This window comes from Protomyctophum parallelum (assembly GCF_964188405.1).
Source record: "Protomyctophum parallelum genome assembly, chromosome: 5".
Taxonomy (NCBI): domain Eukaryota; kingdom Metazoa; phylum Chordata; class Actinopteri; order Myctophiformes; family Myctophidae; genus Protomyctophum; species Protomyctophum parallelum.
The window spans coordinates 35776917-35798359 of record NC_139702.1 but is presented as its reverse complement, the minus strand read 5'-3'; the positions used below and the strand labels follow the sequence as shown (position 1 = coordinate 35798359).

The 21443-nt window shown below is 42.4% G+C and overlaps 1 protein-coding gene across 7 annotated transcripts in view; it reads right to left on the bottom strand.

Annotated features, from left to right (window-relative positions):
• Window positions 1-273: 273 nt before the first annotated feature.
• The window catches only part of kdm4c (lysine (K)-specific demethylase 4C), a 54455-nt gene continuing 33285 nt past the window's right edge, over window positions 274-21443 (bottom strand). For 2 of the 7 annotated variants that reach the window (XM_083765275.1, XM_083765272.1), the window contains exons 16-24: window positions 20361-20416; window positions 19947-20055; window positions 11994-12188; window positions 10895-11065; window positions 7355-7474; window positions 4964-5056; window positions 4621-4677; window positions 1512-2588; window positions 274-1423 (exon numbers count right to left, since the gene is read on the bottom strand). In XM_083765275.1, the coding sequence (XP_083621401.1) occupies window positions 2412-2588; window positions 4621-4677; window positions 4964-5056; window positions 7355-7474; window positions 10895-11065; window positions 11994-12188; window positions 19947-20055; window positions 20361-20416 (978 nt within the window). In that variant the 3' untranslated portion in view covers window positions 274-1423; window positions 1512-2411. Of the gene's footprint in view, window positions 1424-1511; window positions 2589-4620; window positions 4678-4963; window positions 5057-7354; window positions 7475-10894; window positions 11066-11676; window positions 11752-11993; window positions 12189-19946; window positions 20056-20360; window positions 20417-21443 lie in introns of those variants that run through there. The other 5 variants (XM_083765273.1, XM_083765274.1, XM_083765277.1 and 2 more) reach the window with 5 other exon arrangements.

Here is a 21443-nt window from a genome sequence, read left to right as displayed (position 1 = left end):
CTCTTCTGTCATTATCTATTCAGCGTTTTGAGAACAGCTTGCACAGTGGATCACTGGGTACAGAGCCTGCCTGGGAATCAGGAGGCCGCAGGTTCAAGTCCTGGCTCTGACATAGTGTCCCAAAATCATGAAAATATGGCATACTATAGTATGCCATCCGAAACCATGGACTATAGTATGTCGTTTTGTCTGCTTTACACCACTGCTCACACTATCATTTTGCTGGTCACGGTCACAGTAATAGAAAAGCAAAGTCACGGTAATAGAAAAGCAAACATGGATGTTTTTTTATTTTGTTTTTCTTACAGCAGTTAATACATTACCTATAGCAAGCCAAAAAAATAAATACAGATATTAACTTAAATAATTTGAACAAAGTGATTCAACACATGACAGTAGAGTTTCTTTTTAAAAATGTGACGGGTAGTGAGTGAATCTATTTCAATAGTCTAACATGGCCTCGTATCCTGCTCTTTAGTTTCATTACATCCCTTTAAGAGAATGATTACATGAAATACGGTACGGAAATTCATTCCTTCTCAAATGAGAATTTTGTTTAAAAAAAAAATCCAAAACAATACTTTTGGATAAAAAAAATATTTTAATTTTTTTAATCAATGGATGAAAAGAGAGGAAGCCACGGGAGATTACTGGAACACAAGCCATCAGAAGCAGAATGATGTTCAACATGCGGAACAGCAGGACATGGGATAAAAATACAATAACACAGTGCAGAAATATTCAAAACAATACAAACGGACAGAAAACAGACCACCCCCCCCCTCCTCCCAAAGTCTACTGTAGGTGACGCTATTTAGAAAAATCTCAAGATTTCTTTTTATAATCGTCATGTACAAATGAAAAACATCTCGTTTCAAAAAAGGTGGTGTGACAAATATAAGCATTTTTTTTTGTTTTGTTTTTTTATTTTATATTCCCTGACAGATGTGAAAGCACTGAGCAACCATTGGGCACGATACACCCAGTTCAGATCACCAGTCCAATCAAAATCGTGGCTTGACACTTCATCCGCTAATTAGCAGACACCAACACACATTATGCCAATGGTAATCTTATCCACTAGACCCATTCCATTAGAGGTGCTGAAACCTTTCCTGCAATCCGAGGTTGAATGGATGGAGGGATATTTCACTTAAAAATATATCTTTGGTCATTTCATCGTCTACTCAGGTTTATGTGAATACCACAGACCGTTTTGAAGTCAGTTGATTCAGTATTTTTTTTTTTTTTTGCTGCCCCGCCCCATTCATATAGAAACCAATTCCATTTTAATCATGTTAGATTCATCGAAAAACATCCGTCCTTTTTTATGGTCACTGATACTGCCCTCCTGATACGTGAGGGGGCTGTGTTTTTTCAATTACTATTTTCATTTACTTTTAATAATGTTTTAGTGTCCGGCCTCCTCCTGCTCCTTATTCTTTTAATAATGTTTTAGTGTCCGGCCTCCTCCTGCTCCTTATTCTTTTAATAATGTTTTAGTGTCCGGCCTCCTCCTGCTCCTTATTCTTTTCCGAGAAGAGGTGTTTTCGACGAATCTAACATGGTTAAAATGGAGTTTGCGGTTACATAGGATAAATACTGAATCGAGCAACTTAAAAACTGTCTGGGGTGTTCACATAAGCCAGAGTAGACGATGAAATGAACACCATTTCTTTAACGTGAAATATCTCTTTAAGATGGACCTGGATCCTACACGCAGATGCTTGAGCGTGCACGCGTATACGCATGCATGCACGCACAAACATGATAAGCAGTACATTTTCCCAGTACATCGTCTCTCTACACCGCTGGTTCCCAAACTGTTCAGGTCGTGACCCAAAAGAGAGATTCAACTTTTGCAGGAGACCCAAACTAGTGAAAATAGCAGATCTACAAGGGCACAATGGGTTGCTTCGCGTCGCAAGCTTGTAGATCAGTTACTTTCACTACTTTTTAAATCTGCATTATTTTTAGTTAGGGGATTTTTTTATTCGTTTTTGGTATTTTTATTTATTTAAATCAAAATCTTTTGAAATATATATATATATATATATATATATTCTTTTTTTTAAATGTAGGAAATGAAAATGGGATTTTTTACTCGAGTCGTGACCCATAAAAATTGGTCCGTGACACACAAATGGGTCCCGACCCACTGTTTGGGAAACAGTGCTCTCTACACAGTGCATTCATTTGTCATTGATCTTCAGCCTCTCTACTCTCTACGGCCTAATTTAAATACATAGTTGCGCGCCAGCATCGTCGTGCAATTCGGAAACAGCCGGTCTACGAGCTCGCACACACAACAGCACGCCGCCGATCTGCTTATTTCCGGTGAGCGCCGCCGCTGTGCGAACTAAAAGTCTAAATCAGGCCTATATCAATAAATAATACGTGGCTCCTCCTCCTCATTTCCCTTTGGAGTGGCGCGGCTCCCAGTGCGCGCTGCTCCCCCTGGTGGCGGCGCGGAGGTCGGACAGAGCCACGTAGTCTTTCTGGAAGCGGGAGTTGGGCGTCCTCTGCCTCTTCCTCTCGCCCTGCGATGTGATGAAGGTGTCCTGGAAGCGCATGCTGGAGGCCGTGGACTGGAGAGAGAGACAGAGAGAGAGACGGAGACTTAAGGCCCCATTTAGACCCGAGGACGATTCTACCAATGTCTTCCAAATCATGACAGTTTTCTGAAAACCCCTGAATGTGGCTGAAGTCACATTGGGAAAAAATCTGATTCCATGTGACTAAATGCAGTATGTGACCTGTCTGCATTTAGACTTGTTTAAACAAAACAGATTCCAATGTTATGTGGATGGGGCACAGATCTGATTCAGGCTACCAGTGTGAATGGGGCCATAGAGAGATAAATTAGAAAAGTCAATGATGTGAGCGCTGAGTCCGATTATTTTATATATTTTTTAATATCCAATCCAATTTTTAATTATTAATAGCAGTTTATACAGTGTTTATAAAGTGAGGAGTGTAGATCTTAGGTTTGGGCGGTATCCATTGTCTTATACTGTACCTTCATACTTACCTACCTGACATTCACCGGTCTATACGTTATATGACTTTATATATTTGTGTTTTTTTTCCTTATCTTTGTATCTTTGTGTGAATTTCAGCCTCTGCGGGGGGTATTCATATGCAAATATCAGGACCAATGGCATTGCAATGATCAATGATGACGTTTAGGTGAAAAAATAATTTTTAATTAATTAATTAAAATATGTTTTTGCAAGTATTGCAACGCTGGGTGTTACAGGGTTAAAGCTATTTTTGTGTGACACTGTAGTATGATCAAGTAAGAAAATAAAAAAAATAAAGTTCTGTGTAGTCTCTTTGCTTACCACTACATCTGGTGACATCTAAATTCAAAGGGGCTTGAACTGAATCAGAGAGTTAAAAATAATAATGTAGCCACGGAGGCAAACCGGAGGCGGACCTACTGTATAGATCCAAAAGGCACATGCGTTACCAGTCGACTAAAGATCCAGGCCTGATAGCGAGTAGCAACACAGCACCCTATAGAGTCCTGGCCCCTTTCATGACGACGAGCGGCCCGGAAGAGAATTTCCCATTCATTTTTCCCATAGACGTTTCAAAAGGTATTTATTTAAAGAGCTGTAAGCCCCAGACAAAGCCAACTCGGATGGTGACAAATCATGACAATAAACTAAAAACTTTGGGCCGAACAAATAATTAGAAAGAAGAAAAACAACAACAAATGTGTTTTTTCTTCTTTCTAATTATTTGTTCGGCCAAAAAGAAAGTTGTTTATTGTCATGATTTGTCACGATCCGAGTTGGCTTTGTCCGAGGATAAAGGTCTTTAAATAAATACTTTCTGAAACGTCTATGGGAAAAATTTATTGGAAATTCTCTTCCGGGCAGCTCGTCAGGACAACGAGTGGCCCAGGAAATGAATCGCAATGCATTTGTCCCATAGGCATTTCGTGCTTTATTTATTTAAAGACCTTTTAATCGTCGTACGAAGCCAACTCTTGTCGTGACTAATCATGACAACACACACAATATTTTGGACCAAACAAATAATTACAAAGAAGAAAAACAACAAAAAAAGGGTTGTAACCAGCCGTTTTTTCCTACTTTGTAATTATTTGTTTGGCCCGAAATATTGTGTGTGTTGTCATGATTTGTCACGACAAGAGTTGGCTTCGTACGACGCTTAAAAGGTCTTAAAATAAATAAAGCACGAAATGCCTATGGGACAAATGCATTGAGATTAATTTCCTGGGCCACTCGTTGTTCTGAAAGGGGGAGGGACTGCAACGCTCTATAGCCGCCAATAACAGCATTGCAGAACCACTACGAAGACTTTTGGAGCGGTCCTTCATATTGGCAGCAGTATCGGGACTGGGTTTCAAAGCAGCAGGTGTAGGTTTGTGAACGGCTGTTTTTTTCAGTTTTTTTTCTAGCCCCACACACTTAATATAGACGTCATCAGACATATTGGTAGGTGGAGTCAGGGATCTCCCAATAATTTATGTCTGGCTACGCGAAACTATCGTAGGCAAGTCTTGCTGGGTTTAAATTAATTATGGCCCATAGAAAAATGAACATATAGGAAATATGCACCCTCCTTCCCTCCGTAGATTCAGCATACCTTGCTGGAGAAGCCGGTGACACTTGTTGGCGCGGCGGGTGCCGACACAGCAGTGGTCTGAAAGGTGGTGGCAGACTGGGCAGTTGAATAAAATCATGTGGCTAATAAACTGATTTTGTAGTTGGAAGTCATCTCAACATAAAGTTATATGTGGCAATATTGTTTATGATACTGTGTCTATGTTTTTGACAGTATTGAGAACCACTTTAATGTTTAAATACACCTGGTATACCGTAATATCTTGATACCGCCCAAGCCCTATTAGATCTACACTTTACCATGCAGCATATTGCTTGTTATGGGCTGTACAACAGTAGACTACAGTACAGACTGTGACACTTACAAGTCTACCCTTCACCTTTTTAGGCAGGTCTTCATCCAAAGTATACACATCCTCCCTCTTTGCCAGCACCTGAGAGCCATCCTCAAACTCCACCTACAGAGAGAGCACGCACACGCACACGCACACGCACACGCACACGCACACGCACACGCACACGCACACACACACACACACACACACACACACACACACACACACACACACACACACACACACACACACACACACACAGTTTTAAATAGTTGTATGGTTTATTGTTTGACAAGCCCTTGTGCTGCAATCAAAAAACAATAAAATATCCATGTGTTAAGCTCTGCTAGCTGCATGGCTCTAAGGATTGGCACTTGGCAATGTTCAACGTCCCATTAGCCCATCTGTTCAACACTTCTAATCTCAAACAAGATATGAAAACTACTGGCTGGATTGCCATGGAATTTGTAACACTTTTGGTCCCAAACTATGTTTAATTAAAACTACCAGCAGAGTTGTTAGGAACGTGACCTCTTAAGAGCTGCCTGCTACAGTAACAGGGCTTTTAAACTCTTAGGCCTCTTGTTTGAGGGCAGAAAATGTTCACGTTTATTGGCAGAAAAAAAAACTGTTGGGATTGACACAGCAGCGAATTGGCAGCGTTGGCAGTAAGCGGCAGGTTCAGCATTGTGGGGAACTCTGCACATTGTGGAAGTCAGCACCGTGCCTTGAACGTTTGCGAAGGCAAAATCCCTGCCGGGTGAAAACGAACGACAAGTCTGGCAGGGGAGCGCTTTAAAATGCACTGAACAAACACATTTTGGCAGCTTCTGATTTCCCTGAGCTGTACAAGATGTCTTGAGGTGAAAGCTCTCTCAAGGAAAACAGGTTTGTTTAAATGAAGTGGAGATTAGAGTTCCAAAAAAATGTATTTACACCATAAATAAATATTGTTTATTGAGGAAACACACATTTCCAAAATTGCTACAAGTTACCGTCCCTTTGATATAGCACAGTAGAAAGGCTACTGTAAATTATTATTATCTTATTTACTTTGGAAACTTATTTAATACATCCAACGCCGTGTTCCCAGCGTGTATGACAGGCGTAGTAAACCAAAGTTTTGTCATTTCAAGGACACCCAGCGTGCTGTATTGGTGTCACGGACCCCCATACCTCTGAGAGTGTACAAATGGAACCAAATGGACCAACTAATGATCTCGGGAGTCATATGACAAACGGCATCCCACAGGGCATTAATGATGTCATCACATACTGTTTGCCCATAATTGGCTTCTGAAATTAGTGGGATTCATTTCTTACAGAAAATGCCATATATCATGAACGCAGCATCCAATAAACCTACAGCATTGAACTAGCATGTTGAGGGGCCTCTATAGAACACACCTCCAAAAGCATGACACAGAAATGCGGGTCCTGGCGGATGCAACCCACTACTTACACAACACTGGCCAGGCAACCCAACCTGGCACAGATATGCGCTCTGCTGAGCACCCCTTTCTAGTTTCATATTTAAACACAAAAGGGACAAAGGGGAGTTCTCGTCTTTTTCAGAGATTGGCCCACTTCTAAAAAACCTGCTCCATCTTCAGGCATGTGTGCAAGTCAGAAATGCATTTGCGCATTGCTAATGGTTGACGCCCAGCTAAAGTATATGAAGATTTAAATGGAAGCAGCCTGACATCTTGGGCTTAGTTAATATTTCAGTGTGTTTGAATAATGCAGATTGTCACCTCCTCCTCATCCTCATCCCCCACCTCTGGCTCTTTCCACCCCTCTACCCATCCTCTTCCGCTCTACGCTCTCCTCATGTGCATCTCTGCTACGATCTGTCCGTCTCCTCCCTCTTTTACGCCCTCCCCTCTGACGACAGCTCCCCCTCTTCTCTTCTCACCACTGCTCCAATCAATCCACCCCATCCTCTCTTCATCCTCCCATCTGGCACATCTCCTTAAGACCGCCTCAGTGCCCGCGTCTGCTTCTCTTTCTTTCGCTCACTTCACTATCCCTTTCCGAGGCTCCACCTGTCTCTATACATAGACCAGATAACGTCAGCCGAGTCAGGTGGAATCTGGAGGCGGTCAAGAAGTTTATCGCAGTGTGTTCCTGACCATCTGCCGGGTTTGCAGCATTCTCTGCCAAGGTCCAAAGACACCATGTACATAACAATTTAGCCGCATTTAGTAGACGCTCTTAACCCAGAGTGACGTTACAGAAAGCAAGAACAACACAAGGTCAAATACATAGAAATAGTCAACTAGGATCATAAGTCAACTAAGAACCGTCTAACAGTAGAATATCTGTAGCCAGAAGGGAGAATTAATGGAGATGTGAGTTGTGTTTGCACTTATATGCTTGCTCACTGCATGTGGCACAGTGAGTGTATGCGTGCGTGCATACCTGGTACATATAGGAGACATTGGAGCCCAGGTATTTGGCCCCATAGAACAGTCCATCGGGCCATTTGACTTGAACAGGCTCTCCCACCTCTGGAGGACCCAAGTTTAGACAATCTCTGCTCTGTAAAACAAAAGGAGAATATTGGTTAGTCTGGGAGTGTATTTGTGCCAAAATGCTCCTAATGGTGAACATTAGGTTTAGGTTGTCATCACAAGCATTTTACACGTTAATTGCCCAGGACGGACGTTCTGTCTTTTGAAACCTATCCCGTTGTCTGCCCAGGATGGAGATTCGGGAAAAGACAGAGACTTAATTGTTTGATATGGGCGAGCGATACACTGCAGTCTGAGCGCGTCTGTTGTGCAACATTCGAAACCACTGGTGCGTGATCAAAAGTGTTCCCTCTCCATTATAGCGTAGGGGAGGTATAATCTAATAATAATAACGCTAATATCTATTAATCTAAATCACTGACTTCGATTCTAATCAAAACATGTGTTTTTGACGGCCCATCGCGGTCCTGTTGATAGCCGTGGTAGAATAATTAATTGATTCATAAAAGCAATCGTCAAGTAAACTTAATTTCATTTACAGTAGAATTTTTACCAACGAATGTAGCTAAAAAAGATTTATGAACGACCTGTCTGGTGTGTAGCGTGGGGAATATTATTGGAGAATAAATCATAGAGCACGGTTAGCACACATTAACCTGATCTACGGTGTGAGAAATGTTCTGGAAATGTTCGCAGGTAAAATGTTCTGGAAATTCAATCCAGAGAACTTCTCCTGGAAGAAGGTTGAGCCCAGAGGGAAAAGCCTGTCTCAGACACCTTTCATGTGCTGTTGCATGGTGGTAGATCGTATCATCCTCTTTGGAGGATGGCGACTATCTAAGGACCTGTACACCTTACACCTACGTAAGTCCTACTTTGAAGAAGTTATGCAAGCTAGCAATTATTCAGCACGGTCTGATGCAGTAGAGACAGTAGAAAGTATAAGCCAGCGGAAAATGTATGTACCGGTACAAGCTTTTATATCTGTGAAAGAGAAATTTAGCTGGGACACCCTGCTGCATGGAACCCCACTTTCAGAACAACTGCCACATATTACATTGTGAAGTTGTTTTATGTACAGTAGGTCTTTGTGACCATTCAGGCACGATGTGACTGACTGTCATAAACTATGGTTGCCCAGTGCCCACACATTAGACTATTGTTAGAACACAAAAGGTTACAAACTGTAATAAAAGGGCCATTAATAGGAGTTCAGGCCTGCCTGCAGGCGTCATATCTTGTTTCTGGGAAAACATGATCTCCCTAGAGGTTATTGGCTGGGCTGACACTGGTCTTGGCAAAAACACCCCTAAGCCACTATGAATCGTCTGTCACTATTTGGGGAACATGTTGCAGAGAAGGTGTCTTCAAGTTACAAAAACGCCTGGTTGTTGTAACTCACAAACCAGTGGGTCAACAATGACACTGCAATATTAGTCAACCATGGCTCCACTGGGTTAGCCAAGATCACAGTGAAGCCAAGTTCACCATGACCCGAGTTGAGAGAACTTAATCCCATGCTGTCAAAAACATCATAGAATGAGGCGCCAGGCTAGCTCGGTGGAAGATTGTTAATGGTTTATTCTGGGATATTAAGATGACTCACTAGGTGGAAGCTCCTGGAAGCTAGAAGGGTGGGAGGAGGTCATGTCCATAGGACAGAAATAATCAGGTATATATAGATATGTTGAGTTGGCCCACGGTCGCGTGTGTGCATGCGTGTTGGTACACGTTAAAACACTGTTAAAAGTTCAGGTTTTTTGGGTGCAATTGAGCTCAGAAAGAAAAAAGGGAGAAAAAAAATAACATTACAAAGATTGCAAGCTGCAAGGTTGACTAATCCACACACTTTTTCCATGGCGCTTTAAACATACTTTGTCTATTACTTTCTCTAAATAGTCCATCCATCCATCCATCTTCAACCGTTTATCCGTAGTCAGGTCGCGGGGGCAACAGCTCCACCAGAGTGCTCCAGACTTCCCTCTCCAGAGCAACATTAGTGACTTCCTCCTGGGGGATTCCGAGACGTTCCAAGGCCAGTGAGTCGATGCGTTTCCTCCAACTGCGCCTTGGTCTGCCCCGGGGCCTCCTCCCAGTGGAACGTGCGTCGAGGACCTCCCTAGGGAGACGCCCGAGAGGCATCCTAACTAGATGCCCGAACCACCTAAGCTGGCGACTTTCCAGGCGAAGGAGCAGCGGTTCTACTCAGCGTCTCTCTCGTCACGTGTGACTGAACTTCTCACCCCATCTCTAAGGGAGATGCCTCATTTAAGAAGAAAACTCATTTTGGCCGCTTGTATTCTTATTCTTTCAGTCGTGACCCACACTTCATGACCATAGGTGAGAGTAGAAACTAAGATTGCTCGGTAGACAGAGAGCTTTGCCTTCTGGCTCAACTCTCTTTTCATCACAACAGTGCGGTACAGTCTATAAATTAAAAATATAAAAAGTAAATAGTCTACTTTCTCTAAATAGTCTACTTTCTCTAAATAGTCTAAAACGAATAAATGACTTTGTCTAAATAGTCTATTTGCATGGACAGTTCTCCAGAATGTCCACAGTTCAAAACTCAGAAGGCCTCTGGGGCTAGATTCAGAGCTGGCTCACACGTGCAAAAGTAACACGAGACGATCCAAAACATAGCCACATTCTGACAGATTCTGTACAGATGTTTATCGCATACGCATGGAGGCTATATTCTTAGGAATAATGATGACACATGATAAATGACCCGATGAATGTTAATATTAAAGGCTTGGCATTTGAGAAAGTTCAGACTAAGGGCTGAGATAAATTGCAGAGATAAATGTGGGGCGACCCACCCTGTGCAGCACATACAGCATAATGCCTACAGGGTGCCAAGAGTGCAAGGCGATGTTACCAAAGTCTGAATAGTAGAGAACATCTCTGAAGAAAATCTGTATTCATTAGCCCTTGTGCTTTCTTATCTAAACTCTCAATGCAGCCCTTAGGTGGTTAATGAATGCAATCAATGCCTATGGAATAAAAGGAATGTGCTTGCAAGTATAACAGCTGTGCATGTACGGTGTGTACGTGTGTGTGTGTGTGTGTCTGTGTACGTGCGTGAATTCTTTGGAGGTTTCAGCGGTTCAGACTAGAACTACATGAATGAATCCATTAATTTCACTGCATCCACAGGCATCAAGTCAGTCATTATCCCGCAGCCAGGATGTCAAAAACCGACGCTTCAATTATCCGCAGGTTTCCTTATAATTCCATTTCCTTCTGAACGGTCCTTTCAACTAAATTGCCTCATGTCAAATTGTCACGGCACGTGACATGCCATTATGTCAAGTGAGCGGTTTCACTATAATTAGAGCTAAATAATTTAATAATATAGAGTCCTGTGGTTCAATCGGCTTTGGAAGCGTATGTGTCATGGCACTATAAAACAAGCATTTCGTGCTTCAGTTATGACAGCATTGATGGTGATCATTTGTAAAACATTTGAATGGCTGATCCTCACCACTATGTCCTCTGGGTAGGTGTCATTGGAGAAGGAGCCGTCATCGAACATGACCTCGTAGAAGGTCTGAGAGGTGATCTGGGTGACCTTGGAGCTGTAGTAGCGAAGGTTCTTGTGTTTGGAGATCACCGTCTGCCCCAGCGAGATGGCCACCTGCCGTGCATGCTGCTTCTGGCACGCACACGCACACACACACACACACACACACACACACACACACACACACACACACACACACACACACACACACACACACACACACACACACACACACACACACACACACACACACACACACACACACACACACACACACACACACTAAGGACTTGATTGCATCAAGTCCTGACTGCATCTGTCCTTAAGACTTGAATTTCCAATTATTATATATATGACCAACACCCTAGTTTACATTGATTGATTGATTGATTGTGTCATGCTTCCGACACAATGCTGGGCTGGGCCATATGGACATACAGGACACCTTTTTCAGTTTACACAATGACAATAACTGTCAAACTGACAATAAACCGACATGACAGTTCGCAAACAATGATCAAGTGAATACTAAACTAACTGATACACCCAAGATTCTTACATGTCAGATTACGTAATATAACATAAAATAAGATGCCATCAAATTAAAAAAAAAAGAAATACGCCATTGGGCCTGAAAAAGGAGACCTGACATACAGTGGACCTACTTGGAGGGCTGAGATTGTCTTCTACTCCAGGCTCTAGAAACAAATTGTGCCGTCTTAAATACTTCATGATTAAATAACCACTCCAACGTCTGACCATCATCTTCCCAGAATAGTTCAGGTTTTTGCTGTTGCATTGGCTCAAATAATGGAACCCTCAGATCATCATACAGGGAACAATAAAACATAAAATGAAATTAATTTTACTAGTGGACTATTCATTTTACACTAGGACTAATTAACTTGGTTTACAGTACAGTAGCACTCTATTACATTTGATTTGCAAACAAGATTTGGCCCCCATTGAGCCCCCAAATGAGCTTATGAGTTAAATGGGTTTATGACTTTGGCCAAAGCACACTTTGGTTCATAACTAGACACAGAGACTTATGACTCACAGCTGAGGAGATGCGTGTTTGGTGCCTGTGGCAGGTGATTGACACGACATACGGCCAATCGTCAGGCTCCATGGTCACCCCAGCAGCATGGGCACAGGTGACATGAAAGGAGGTAGGACATCGGCCGCACGAGCACTGGATGCAAGCTCCTGTCTGCCGCTTCCCCGCACAGCGCTTACGACAGTAGATACACTTCTGCAAAATATACACACACGCATGAAAAAATAAAAATATTTTTTAAAAGGCTTCTAAATCCTAAGTTTTCTGAAAAACCCTATGTTTCTGTCAGTCGTTCTCAAACATTTTCATGTCAAGGACCCCCAAAAATATATGCATTTGGCCGCAGACCCCCATCGGAAAATATGTTGTCCCAGGCACCCCCAGAAGCAAAGTTTTTAGTTAAAAACGTTTGCTCTGAAAGAATATATATTAAACGATTTGCTTCACATTTTCACAATTTTTCAAAAATATTTTTCATCAGCTAAAGTATAACATAATGCTTAAAACACCAAAAGGGGTTCCCGTCCTGAATGGGTTCAAATAAATACTCTCAAAACAAGGCCTTGTATTCTCCAAACTCAACCTCAAAAGAAGTTTGAAGTAGACATAACATGTACCTAAGCTAACTCGTTGAATTGACCTGGGACTGGAAACCAAGAAACCTAGTTAGGGATAGGCTACAGTCCGGGGGTAGGAGGCAACCTTAGGCACGAGTCTCAACATTGTCACAGGGGAGGGTGATCACAGGCACATTGGCACGTGAGAGAGGGGTTTTTTCTTTTACAATTAAATACTCAAAACAGGTTAAATCAGTTAAATTAAGTCTCCTCACATTTATACGCCCTGCACATCATTTTACATTCATTCAAACTCCTAACTCTGACTGGGGAGGGAGTCTGAGAGATAAGTGGGGTTATTGCTCTGAGCAGTCTAATGACATCTTGACTATTTCTAAAGGATGTTTATGTATAGCCCTAATGGAAAATGTACTTACTGACTTATTCCTGTAGGCTCCTAGGTGGAGCATAGGGCCGCAATCACACCCCGCCATCGGACTCTGACAATGATCAGTTGAAAATATTTATTTTTGATGCCGTGTCATCAAACTTTAATGTCAAGAAAATGAAAACTTGGCACTTCATGTCGAAAAGGGTGCCGGTTGCTTGGCTACTCATCGCTATGAGCTTGTAGATCTAGAAATATCATGAAAATGTGTGCAAATCTTTGCATATATATTCTTTCACAGTGAACGTTTTTAACAAAAATCCTTGCTTCTGGAGGGGTCTCTGGAACAACATATTTTCAGATGGAGGTTCACAGCCAAATACAGAAAAGATTTTGGCCCTTGAACATGAAAAGGTTTATACGTTTTTCAGACATTTTGTAGAATCTGGTCTCAGGAATGACAACGTTTTGCCCCCCCAGGCTTTCTTCAACTTGAGAAAGCCCGGAGGGGCGAAACGTTTTTGTATTTAGGTTGAAATAAAAAGGACGGGGAGCTGAATTATATCGTGTGAGGACATTCCACTTTTTTCTTCATTTAGTCACTTTTTGGGTCCAGCACAGTATTGGGAAACTGGGATGTGCATATCGTTTTTCCTTCTTTACTTATTAATGGGTAGAGTGGCCCTCTGGTTAGAGAAGGCCCCTGTCCGGACCCAGTCTACTCCGTGTGTCTACGTGTCCCTAAGCAACCCCTAACTACTAGCTACCCCAGAGTGCTCATTACCATCTAAGCGGCCATCAATCGACAATTAAGGCATTTAGCGTACGCTCTTATCCAGCGACTTATAAGTGCAAAATGGGAACGAGCAGAGTAAGGATGAGCTCTAGCCAATAAACAATGGTAAATAGTCAAATAAGTGAGGGCAGAGAGAACAATTTAATGCCTAAAAAAGAAGCCTGGACGGCAGGTAAACAATGTCTGTCTGAACAACATGCTAAATCTAAATCATGTCTTAAATTTGTGGCAGAGGAAAAAACTAAACAAAGACACAAAACAAGGGAACAAGTAACTAAGATATATCTGCATAATAAACTAGCATCGGAAAAGAACACAAGGAGAGTGAAGTGCTATAGAGTTGGGTGGATTCTGAAGACCATCAGCTCTGTGATTTGCCACTGTGATTCATAAGGTCTGCAACAAAACAAGAATCTTTATTTGTATGTCTGCCACTATCTTCTAATCTAAACAATTATTTAATCGATTACCTTGGTTAATGTGAGTAAGAACAGATTTGCTTTCAAGCGCTGAAGAGAACTATTAACCAATTATTATCAGTGTTGATTTTGACAGCAAATTTTGATTTTAGTTTTCTCTTGAATAGTTTTCATTTTTTAGTTGACTAAAAATGTAATTTGGCGGGCCTTGATGCCGTCTGCGACGCACTGTGAGCTTGTATATCTGCTATTTTCAGCATGCAGTATGCAACCAAGTGTAAAATGACTTGGACTGGTTCTCTTGTCCACTAGTCCCTCCATTTTTGTATTTTTTATTTGTTGACGAAATTGTCAATCTATTTAGTCATCATAGCTTAGTTTCCATTTAGTTTTCGTCAGTGAAAAGTCGACGAACATTTTTCGTCATAGTAGTCGACGAAATCAACACTGATTATTATACATCTAAAGTGCTTTATTATTTAATGTATGCCCTGAAAAGCGTAATAAATGACATTATAAAGTTCATGCCAATTTTTCCTGTGAAATGCATGTGAAAAGGAAACAAAAAAAACCCTGTTCCCATTTGGTCAATTCCACACGCCTCACACGACCAAAATGCTCCACATCTGCATGTTGTGCTACCAAAAACGAAAGGCATAACACTAAATCCAGCCTATTGCATGATCCAAATAATCATTGGTTCAGTCTGCTCTGCTCCCTGTTATTGGATACAGCCACAGTAAACAATGTGCGGGAGCCCACTGGGCAAGTAAGACAGGGAGGGAAATGGAAATAGTCGGTGAGAGAAAAACAAGGGGGGGAGAGATGACCCCAAGCCGGAACAATCACAAAGAACATGTTATTTCTCGCCACAGTGGAAGGGAACCCTCAAATAAGACCCAGTCGGATGACATCATTTGAGGTTTACAGTACACAAGAGCCAGTGCTGCAGTGCCTGCTGTGTGTTGTGGTGTTTTTATTTTGTCATCTCGGAGGTCAGTGAATGGTAGACATTAGACAACTGCTCTCGAGTCGGTCCAGCACCAGCATGTATAACGATGTGCACACACACACGCACTCCTCAAACTACCGCTGGTTTTCTGCACCAAACAGCCCATCAAGTCCATTTCCTCTGCTGTGGCATCTTTCACCCTGTTATCCTCTGCTCTCCAACTAAGGGGAAAGAATGACGGCATTCTGGCCCCATTATAACCCTACTCTCTCGGCTCACTCCTTTCTCCTCTCACTCTGCTCTCTGTATTCCCCATCCACTGTTCTTACTCTATCCTTCCCTTTCCCCAACCCCTGTCTTTCTCCCTCTCTCTCTTGCCAAGTTGTTTCACGTCTCTTTCAAGTTGAATTTATTCATTAATCTAATTCCACCGAAGACGTGTTTATACAGTATCTCCGTACATGGAAGCATGTAATAGGCCTATATTTAGAGGACCTCTCCTGGGGAATGTGCTCTTCTGGTATGTGGGCTCAAATGGGATCTGGCTGGCTTGTAAATATGAAAGCTAGAGGATGAAAAAAAGGCCTGATGATAACGTGTGTAAACTCTCATAACACTGTATATACAGTAATATGTGAGCATACAGAGGTACCAGCAATTTTTTAAAGGGGCGCTAGGAGCATTCATCCCTAGGTATATTTGAATAATAGCCTAAGGCAAGACTGTACCGTATTTGATGTGTGGTAAATACAAGGTATTTAACAAATCCCCGTATGCAACTCGGCTAAGCGCATGAAATACGTTTTTTATAACTGAACATTTTTATTCAATGTGAAATGGGCTTTCTATAAAAGCCAATTTGGAATTGTGACTAGCAAACACAAATCTACCAGAGGACCCACGGTTCCAGGTCCAGGTTCATTTGGGTTGTACTTTTATTCCCTACAATGAGTACCATGACCATATCAACTTTTTTTTGCCTACATGTTTTGGCTGTCTCCAATGACTAACTATAGTAAGCCGTTTTCCATGTTCTCAACCTTTTTGGCTGGGGACCCCCAGAAATGCTTTGGCCATTTTTACACATTCAGAAAATAATCTGGCACCCATCGAAATAAATTGTTGACCCCCCCCCCCCCCCCCCCCCCCCCCCCCCTCAGGGGGGTCACGACCCACAGGTTGAGAGCCCGTGGTGTCAGTCTATACTAGTATAGACTGACTGACCCATACAATTATCAATTATCAGGATAACTTAAAAAGTTTAGAACGACGGATGGTGTAATATATCTCTCTCCCCATTTCCTGTCAGCCTACTGTCTGTCCCTTTCATAAAAAATATAAATAAAAAAAAAGGATTTGCATAACCACGTATGAACATTAAACTCACTGAAGTACCACCACAGGGGATTAATCAATTATCTCTCCGTGTCTAGTAAACTTTTGAAGAGATTTCTTTCCCCCCATATACTGTAAGACATCCACTTTTTTAATGACTAAATTGGCCTATATTTCATGAAGACTTATACCACCTCCAATACGGACAGCAGTACACTGATGCACTGGCCCGACTACATCTTATCTGTGTGTGTGTTGGTGTGTAGCCATGTGTGTATTTAAAAATCTGCACATTAAAATCCACAACGATGTGTGTGTTTGCTAACGCATAAAGTGTGAATTTGCTAATGTAGCATGCACACGCACGCTACACGCACGCGCGCGTTGTGTGCGTCTAACCCACTTTCATCTCCAGAGTGTATTTGGGTCCCTGTGTTGAGCCATGCGTTAAGAACATTCCCACAGTAAATTATGAATGTGCGTGCGCATGCAAGTGTGTACGTGTCAGTAAATTATGAATGTGTTGGGCGACTAGTGCCAGCTACAGGGGCAATGGGTACGACGCAAGATCTTTTTTATTTTATTTTTTTGCAAGTGGCTCCAATGAAGGGATGCACAAATGAGGACCTGACAAACTACAGGAGATTAAAGTGTGCCAGTACCACCCACAGTCTGTGGCTCTCACCGATCACTCATCATAACAGCCATGTTGTGCTATCAAAACTACAAAGAGACAAAGGCCATGCCTTCTACAGATGTGTTTACATGCGCTGTTATTTATCTGCTACTGCTACGAAGGAAACACCAGCTCAGTGGCCTTGTGGGTAGAGTGTCTGCCCTGAGACTGGGAGGTCGGGGTTCAATCCCCCGGCCGGGTCATACCAAAAGAAAAATGGGACCCAGTGCCTCCCTGCTTGACACTCAGCATCAAGGGTTGGATTGGGGGCAAGTCCCTGCGTCATACTAGCGTCATGTCCAGGGGGTGTACTTGTACATCAAGCTGCCTCACGCTACAGAAACAGGAGATAGGCTCCTGACCTATGGCTCGGCAAGGATACGAACTAAGGAAACGCCCACCATGAAAGAAAGCACCTGATTTGGCAGAGTGACAACGTCACATCACCTTATATAAACCGGCACATCGCATGAAGAGAATCGCAGAAGTGCAGAAACAGTAGAAATGTAAATGAGTCATCGGCGTCGACTCAGTTAACCAGAGCATATAACCAGAGTCATCAATAAATGCAGTCCTTTAAATTTAAATCCCATACGTGGCTTCTCCCGGGGTCGAATCCTCCGAGTTCTCTCCATAACAGCTATAGCGTGAGAGAAAGATCTCAATTTAGCACTTAAACCCTCCTAGAGGTTCGCATGCACTGTATTTATCTGCAACCGGGAGGGAAAGGGCAAGAGCTCCATTTAGCACTTAAACCCTACAAAAGGATCGGTGCGTTACACAGCCCTTCCGCCGTTCCATTAGATGACCAGCGGTGTGCGGTGTGGACAAAGCATGCCTCCCTATGTATCCGTCAGTCCGTGACCCGCTGGCCTGTCCTCCTTTAACCTCGCGTCACTAGACCTTCCACCTCGGAGGAAAGCCTGGTCTGTGTTTCTAAATGGTCTGTGTTTCTAAATCGCCTGTGTGATATATATGGAGATCTAAGGGTTTGAGATCAGATGTAGAGTTGCTGGCCGGCTCAAGATATGCAGATCTAGGTGATGATCCAGTCTTCTCCATCTATGGCTATCCAGGGTTAGTGTCGTGATCTTCACATATGGAGACGGCCATATATGGAGTGTGTCAAGAGGCGTGATGGAGGACGGACTGACAGACATGTTTGGCAGGTTTTCATAGTAATCTGCGATCTACGGTCGCAACAATAAAGAAATCAGATCAGGGCCATGGTTAAAGTTAAACTCAGGGTGAGAGAAATGCCCATTTGCAGCCTTCTGGCTCGCTTGAATATTGTGTTCTCCCAATGGACTTGATTTAGATTGTTGCAACAGAGGAGGGAGATTAACAGGAAATTGATTTGGAAGCTAAATGAATGCAACACAGTAGTAGTGCCTGAGGCGCTACTACTTGTTGTGTTGTGCAAATCTTGAAACGCGTGTTTAGTATCACGAAAGTTATTCCAGGAGGAACACAAACACATTCCTTTTTAGGCAAGCGGCCATCAATTTGGCCGGGTAAAACCCTTAAAAATGAACAGGCTATGGTGTGGACTGAATATTAATATTCTTCTGGCAAAAGAAAGTCTTTTATATAACAGTTATGAACACAATTATGCAAAACCCAGGTGCTGCGCCACTTGACAATGAATTGGAGACTGAATGAGTGGAATATTACATCTGAATGAGCTAAACCGCTTTCAACCGGGTGTCCCTGTTATGGGCATGTCAGTATAGGCGAAAATGTTGCAGAAATAGCAGAAAAAAACCGATCTACAAGCTCAGATCTTGTAAGCTTGTGTGTCAGCCAGTTTTGCCGCACACCACCATCGCACGACAAATAAATTAGAGCTTAAATGATTCATGGTAATGCAGTGGCAGCTGAAAATGAGTGTGTGGATGCAATTCTGAAGAAATTGCACCAGCTCCTCGCTTTTACTGTCACAGGGACAGCTCTACAATTTGTTTCTCTCTGACATCACCATTCACTCTTGGCCCTGCTGTTCCTAGTTAAGAGGCATGCTTCCGTTCTGCTGCTCTCAAATGACTGCAGAAGTTTTCTGTACAGAAGGGACGGTTTTACCAAACTCGCTCTGAAATACTTATTTCCACTGGACGATACTGAAGGTTGGCTTCGTTGTTTGGACACCGTCAGTGATGCATGTACATTGTTTGTCTTGAAAAGTGTCACTGTCCTATGTTTTGTTAACGGTTATGATCACAGATTTCACTCTGCACCTTAACCAAAACCTGTCCTATATGTCCTACAAGTGTTTTAATTGTAAGAATACCAAGTCCTGTTTTAGGCGGTTATTTTCCAGTACAAAAGTCCAACGTTATATCAAGAAAGAATTAAGGCTCATTAAAACCCCAAACTATAACACTTTACATACTATGCTCGTCTCCTGGATAAAAATGTAAGCTGTATACAAAAAGATAACATTCTATCACTGCTATCCATCTTGTGTTTGTACTGAGCTATCATGGCGCCTGCAGCAGAGCTAACTATAGTGGCACTGTGTCATGTCTGCTGAGACTGGCGTTCTCATTAGGCAAACATGCACACATGCATGCACACCCAAGTTACAACAAAAACCCACCACAAGCTCATTCAAATACATTCACTTAGGTAGACCGGCACATAAACTCGGGCATGCATGCACACACACACACAGACTTGTAGTTAATTATCTAGCTTTGACGGAGGGCATGTTCGTCTCACATTGTTAATTAGGGCTGAGAATACTTCGTTAATTAGACGGAGCCTAGAAGGACCTGGGGAATTTCAACACTGGATCTGTCCGCGTGCGTGCGTGTGTGCCTTCACTCCTCACCAGTTTGTATCTCTGCATGGGGATCCTACTGGTGTCAATGGGACTCCTCTTGGCTTCATCTGTGAACCTTGCTTCAGGAAGAGCTACAGCACACATAATGTGGGCCCACCTAGACACGAGCGCACGCACGCACACACACACACACACACACACACACACACACACACACACACACACACACACACACACACACACACACACACACACACACACACACACACACACACACACACACACACACACACACACACACACACACACACACACACACACACACACACACACACACACACACACACACACACACACACACACACACACACACACACGTGTTATCTATTAAGACACAAACAGGATCTTAAGTCTTACAGTAAGTGAACAAATACAGCTAATCATAACACAAAAGTCTCTTACTTGTCATCTGTGGTTTTCTTTAGAGCTCCACCCCTGAGATTGCATAGACAGCACTCCTAACAGACCAAGAGGAGAGGAGCATCAAATCTTCCATCCACTGAACAACTTCTTTAATGTTTCAGGTCATCTAACTAATCGATTTAATCAATTATAAAACCATCGCTAATGATAAAACCATCGCTAATTTTATGAAATAATCGATTCATAATCAATCCCAATTTAAGGCAAGTCATAGGTGAAAAGTAAAAAAAATCAAACGTAGTGAAAATAGCAGATCTACAGATGTGCAAGTTGTGCAAGATGTGAGCTTGTAGATCAGCCATTTTCATTACACCATTGCGCGACAAGAAACAAAATAACGCTTAAATGGTTGGCAAAAATATATGTATTTTCAAGTGCTTCTCAATTTATCTAAAATAATGTTTTCGATATAATAGAAATAGAATATTTCTGAAATAGAAATAGAATATTTATGACAAATAGTCGCTAAGAAAACAACAAGATAATTGCAGGATGTCACAAGCAGGGGGACCGGGCCTTCTGCTCAGCTCAGCTTTTAAAAGGGGACCTTCCTTTTTAACAAGGCATTTATTTGCCTAGTTGGACTTTTTAGATGCCCTGTGTGCTTTTTAACCTTTAGCTGTATAGGTGACCACAGAATGCTTTAATTGTTTTTATTCTAATCTTGTTCTATTAAATATTTTTGCATTTGTAGCACTTTGAGATTTGTTTCAAACGTAATGTGCGTTATAAATAAAATGATTATTAAATTATTGTCTCCACCAGGCCGAAGGCATGGGGAGAGAGTATGTTTTGCACTCCGTCCGTCCGTCCGTGTGTCCGTGTGTCCGTGTGTCCGTGTGTCCGTGTGTCCGTCCGTGACAAGCTAATCTCGGCCACCGTTAACCCGGTCGATGCCACATTTTGCACACACACTCCCTGGATGCCAACGATGAACCTCTGCCCCAAGATTTCCAGAACGGCCTGTTATAGCGCCACCAGGAGGCCGCTTTGTGCAAAACAAGTTTTTGCACAGTACACCTACAGATTTTGTCCAAAAATCCCGCAAATCGTTACACAGTA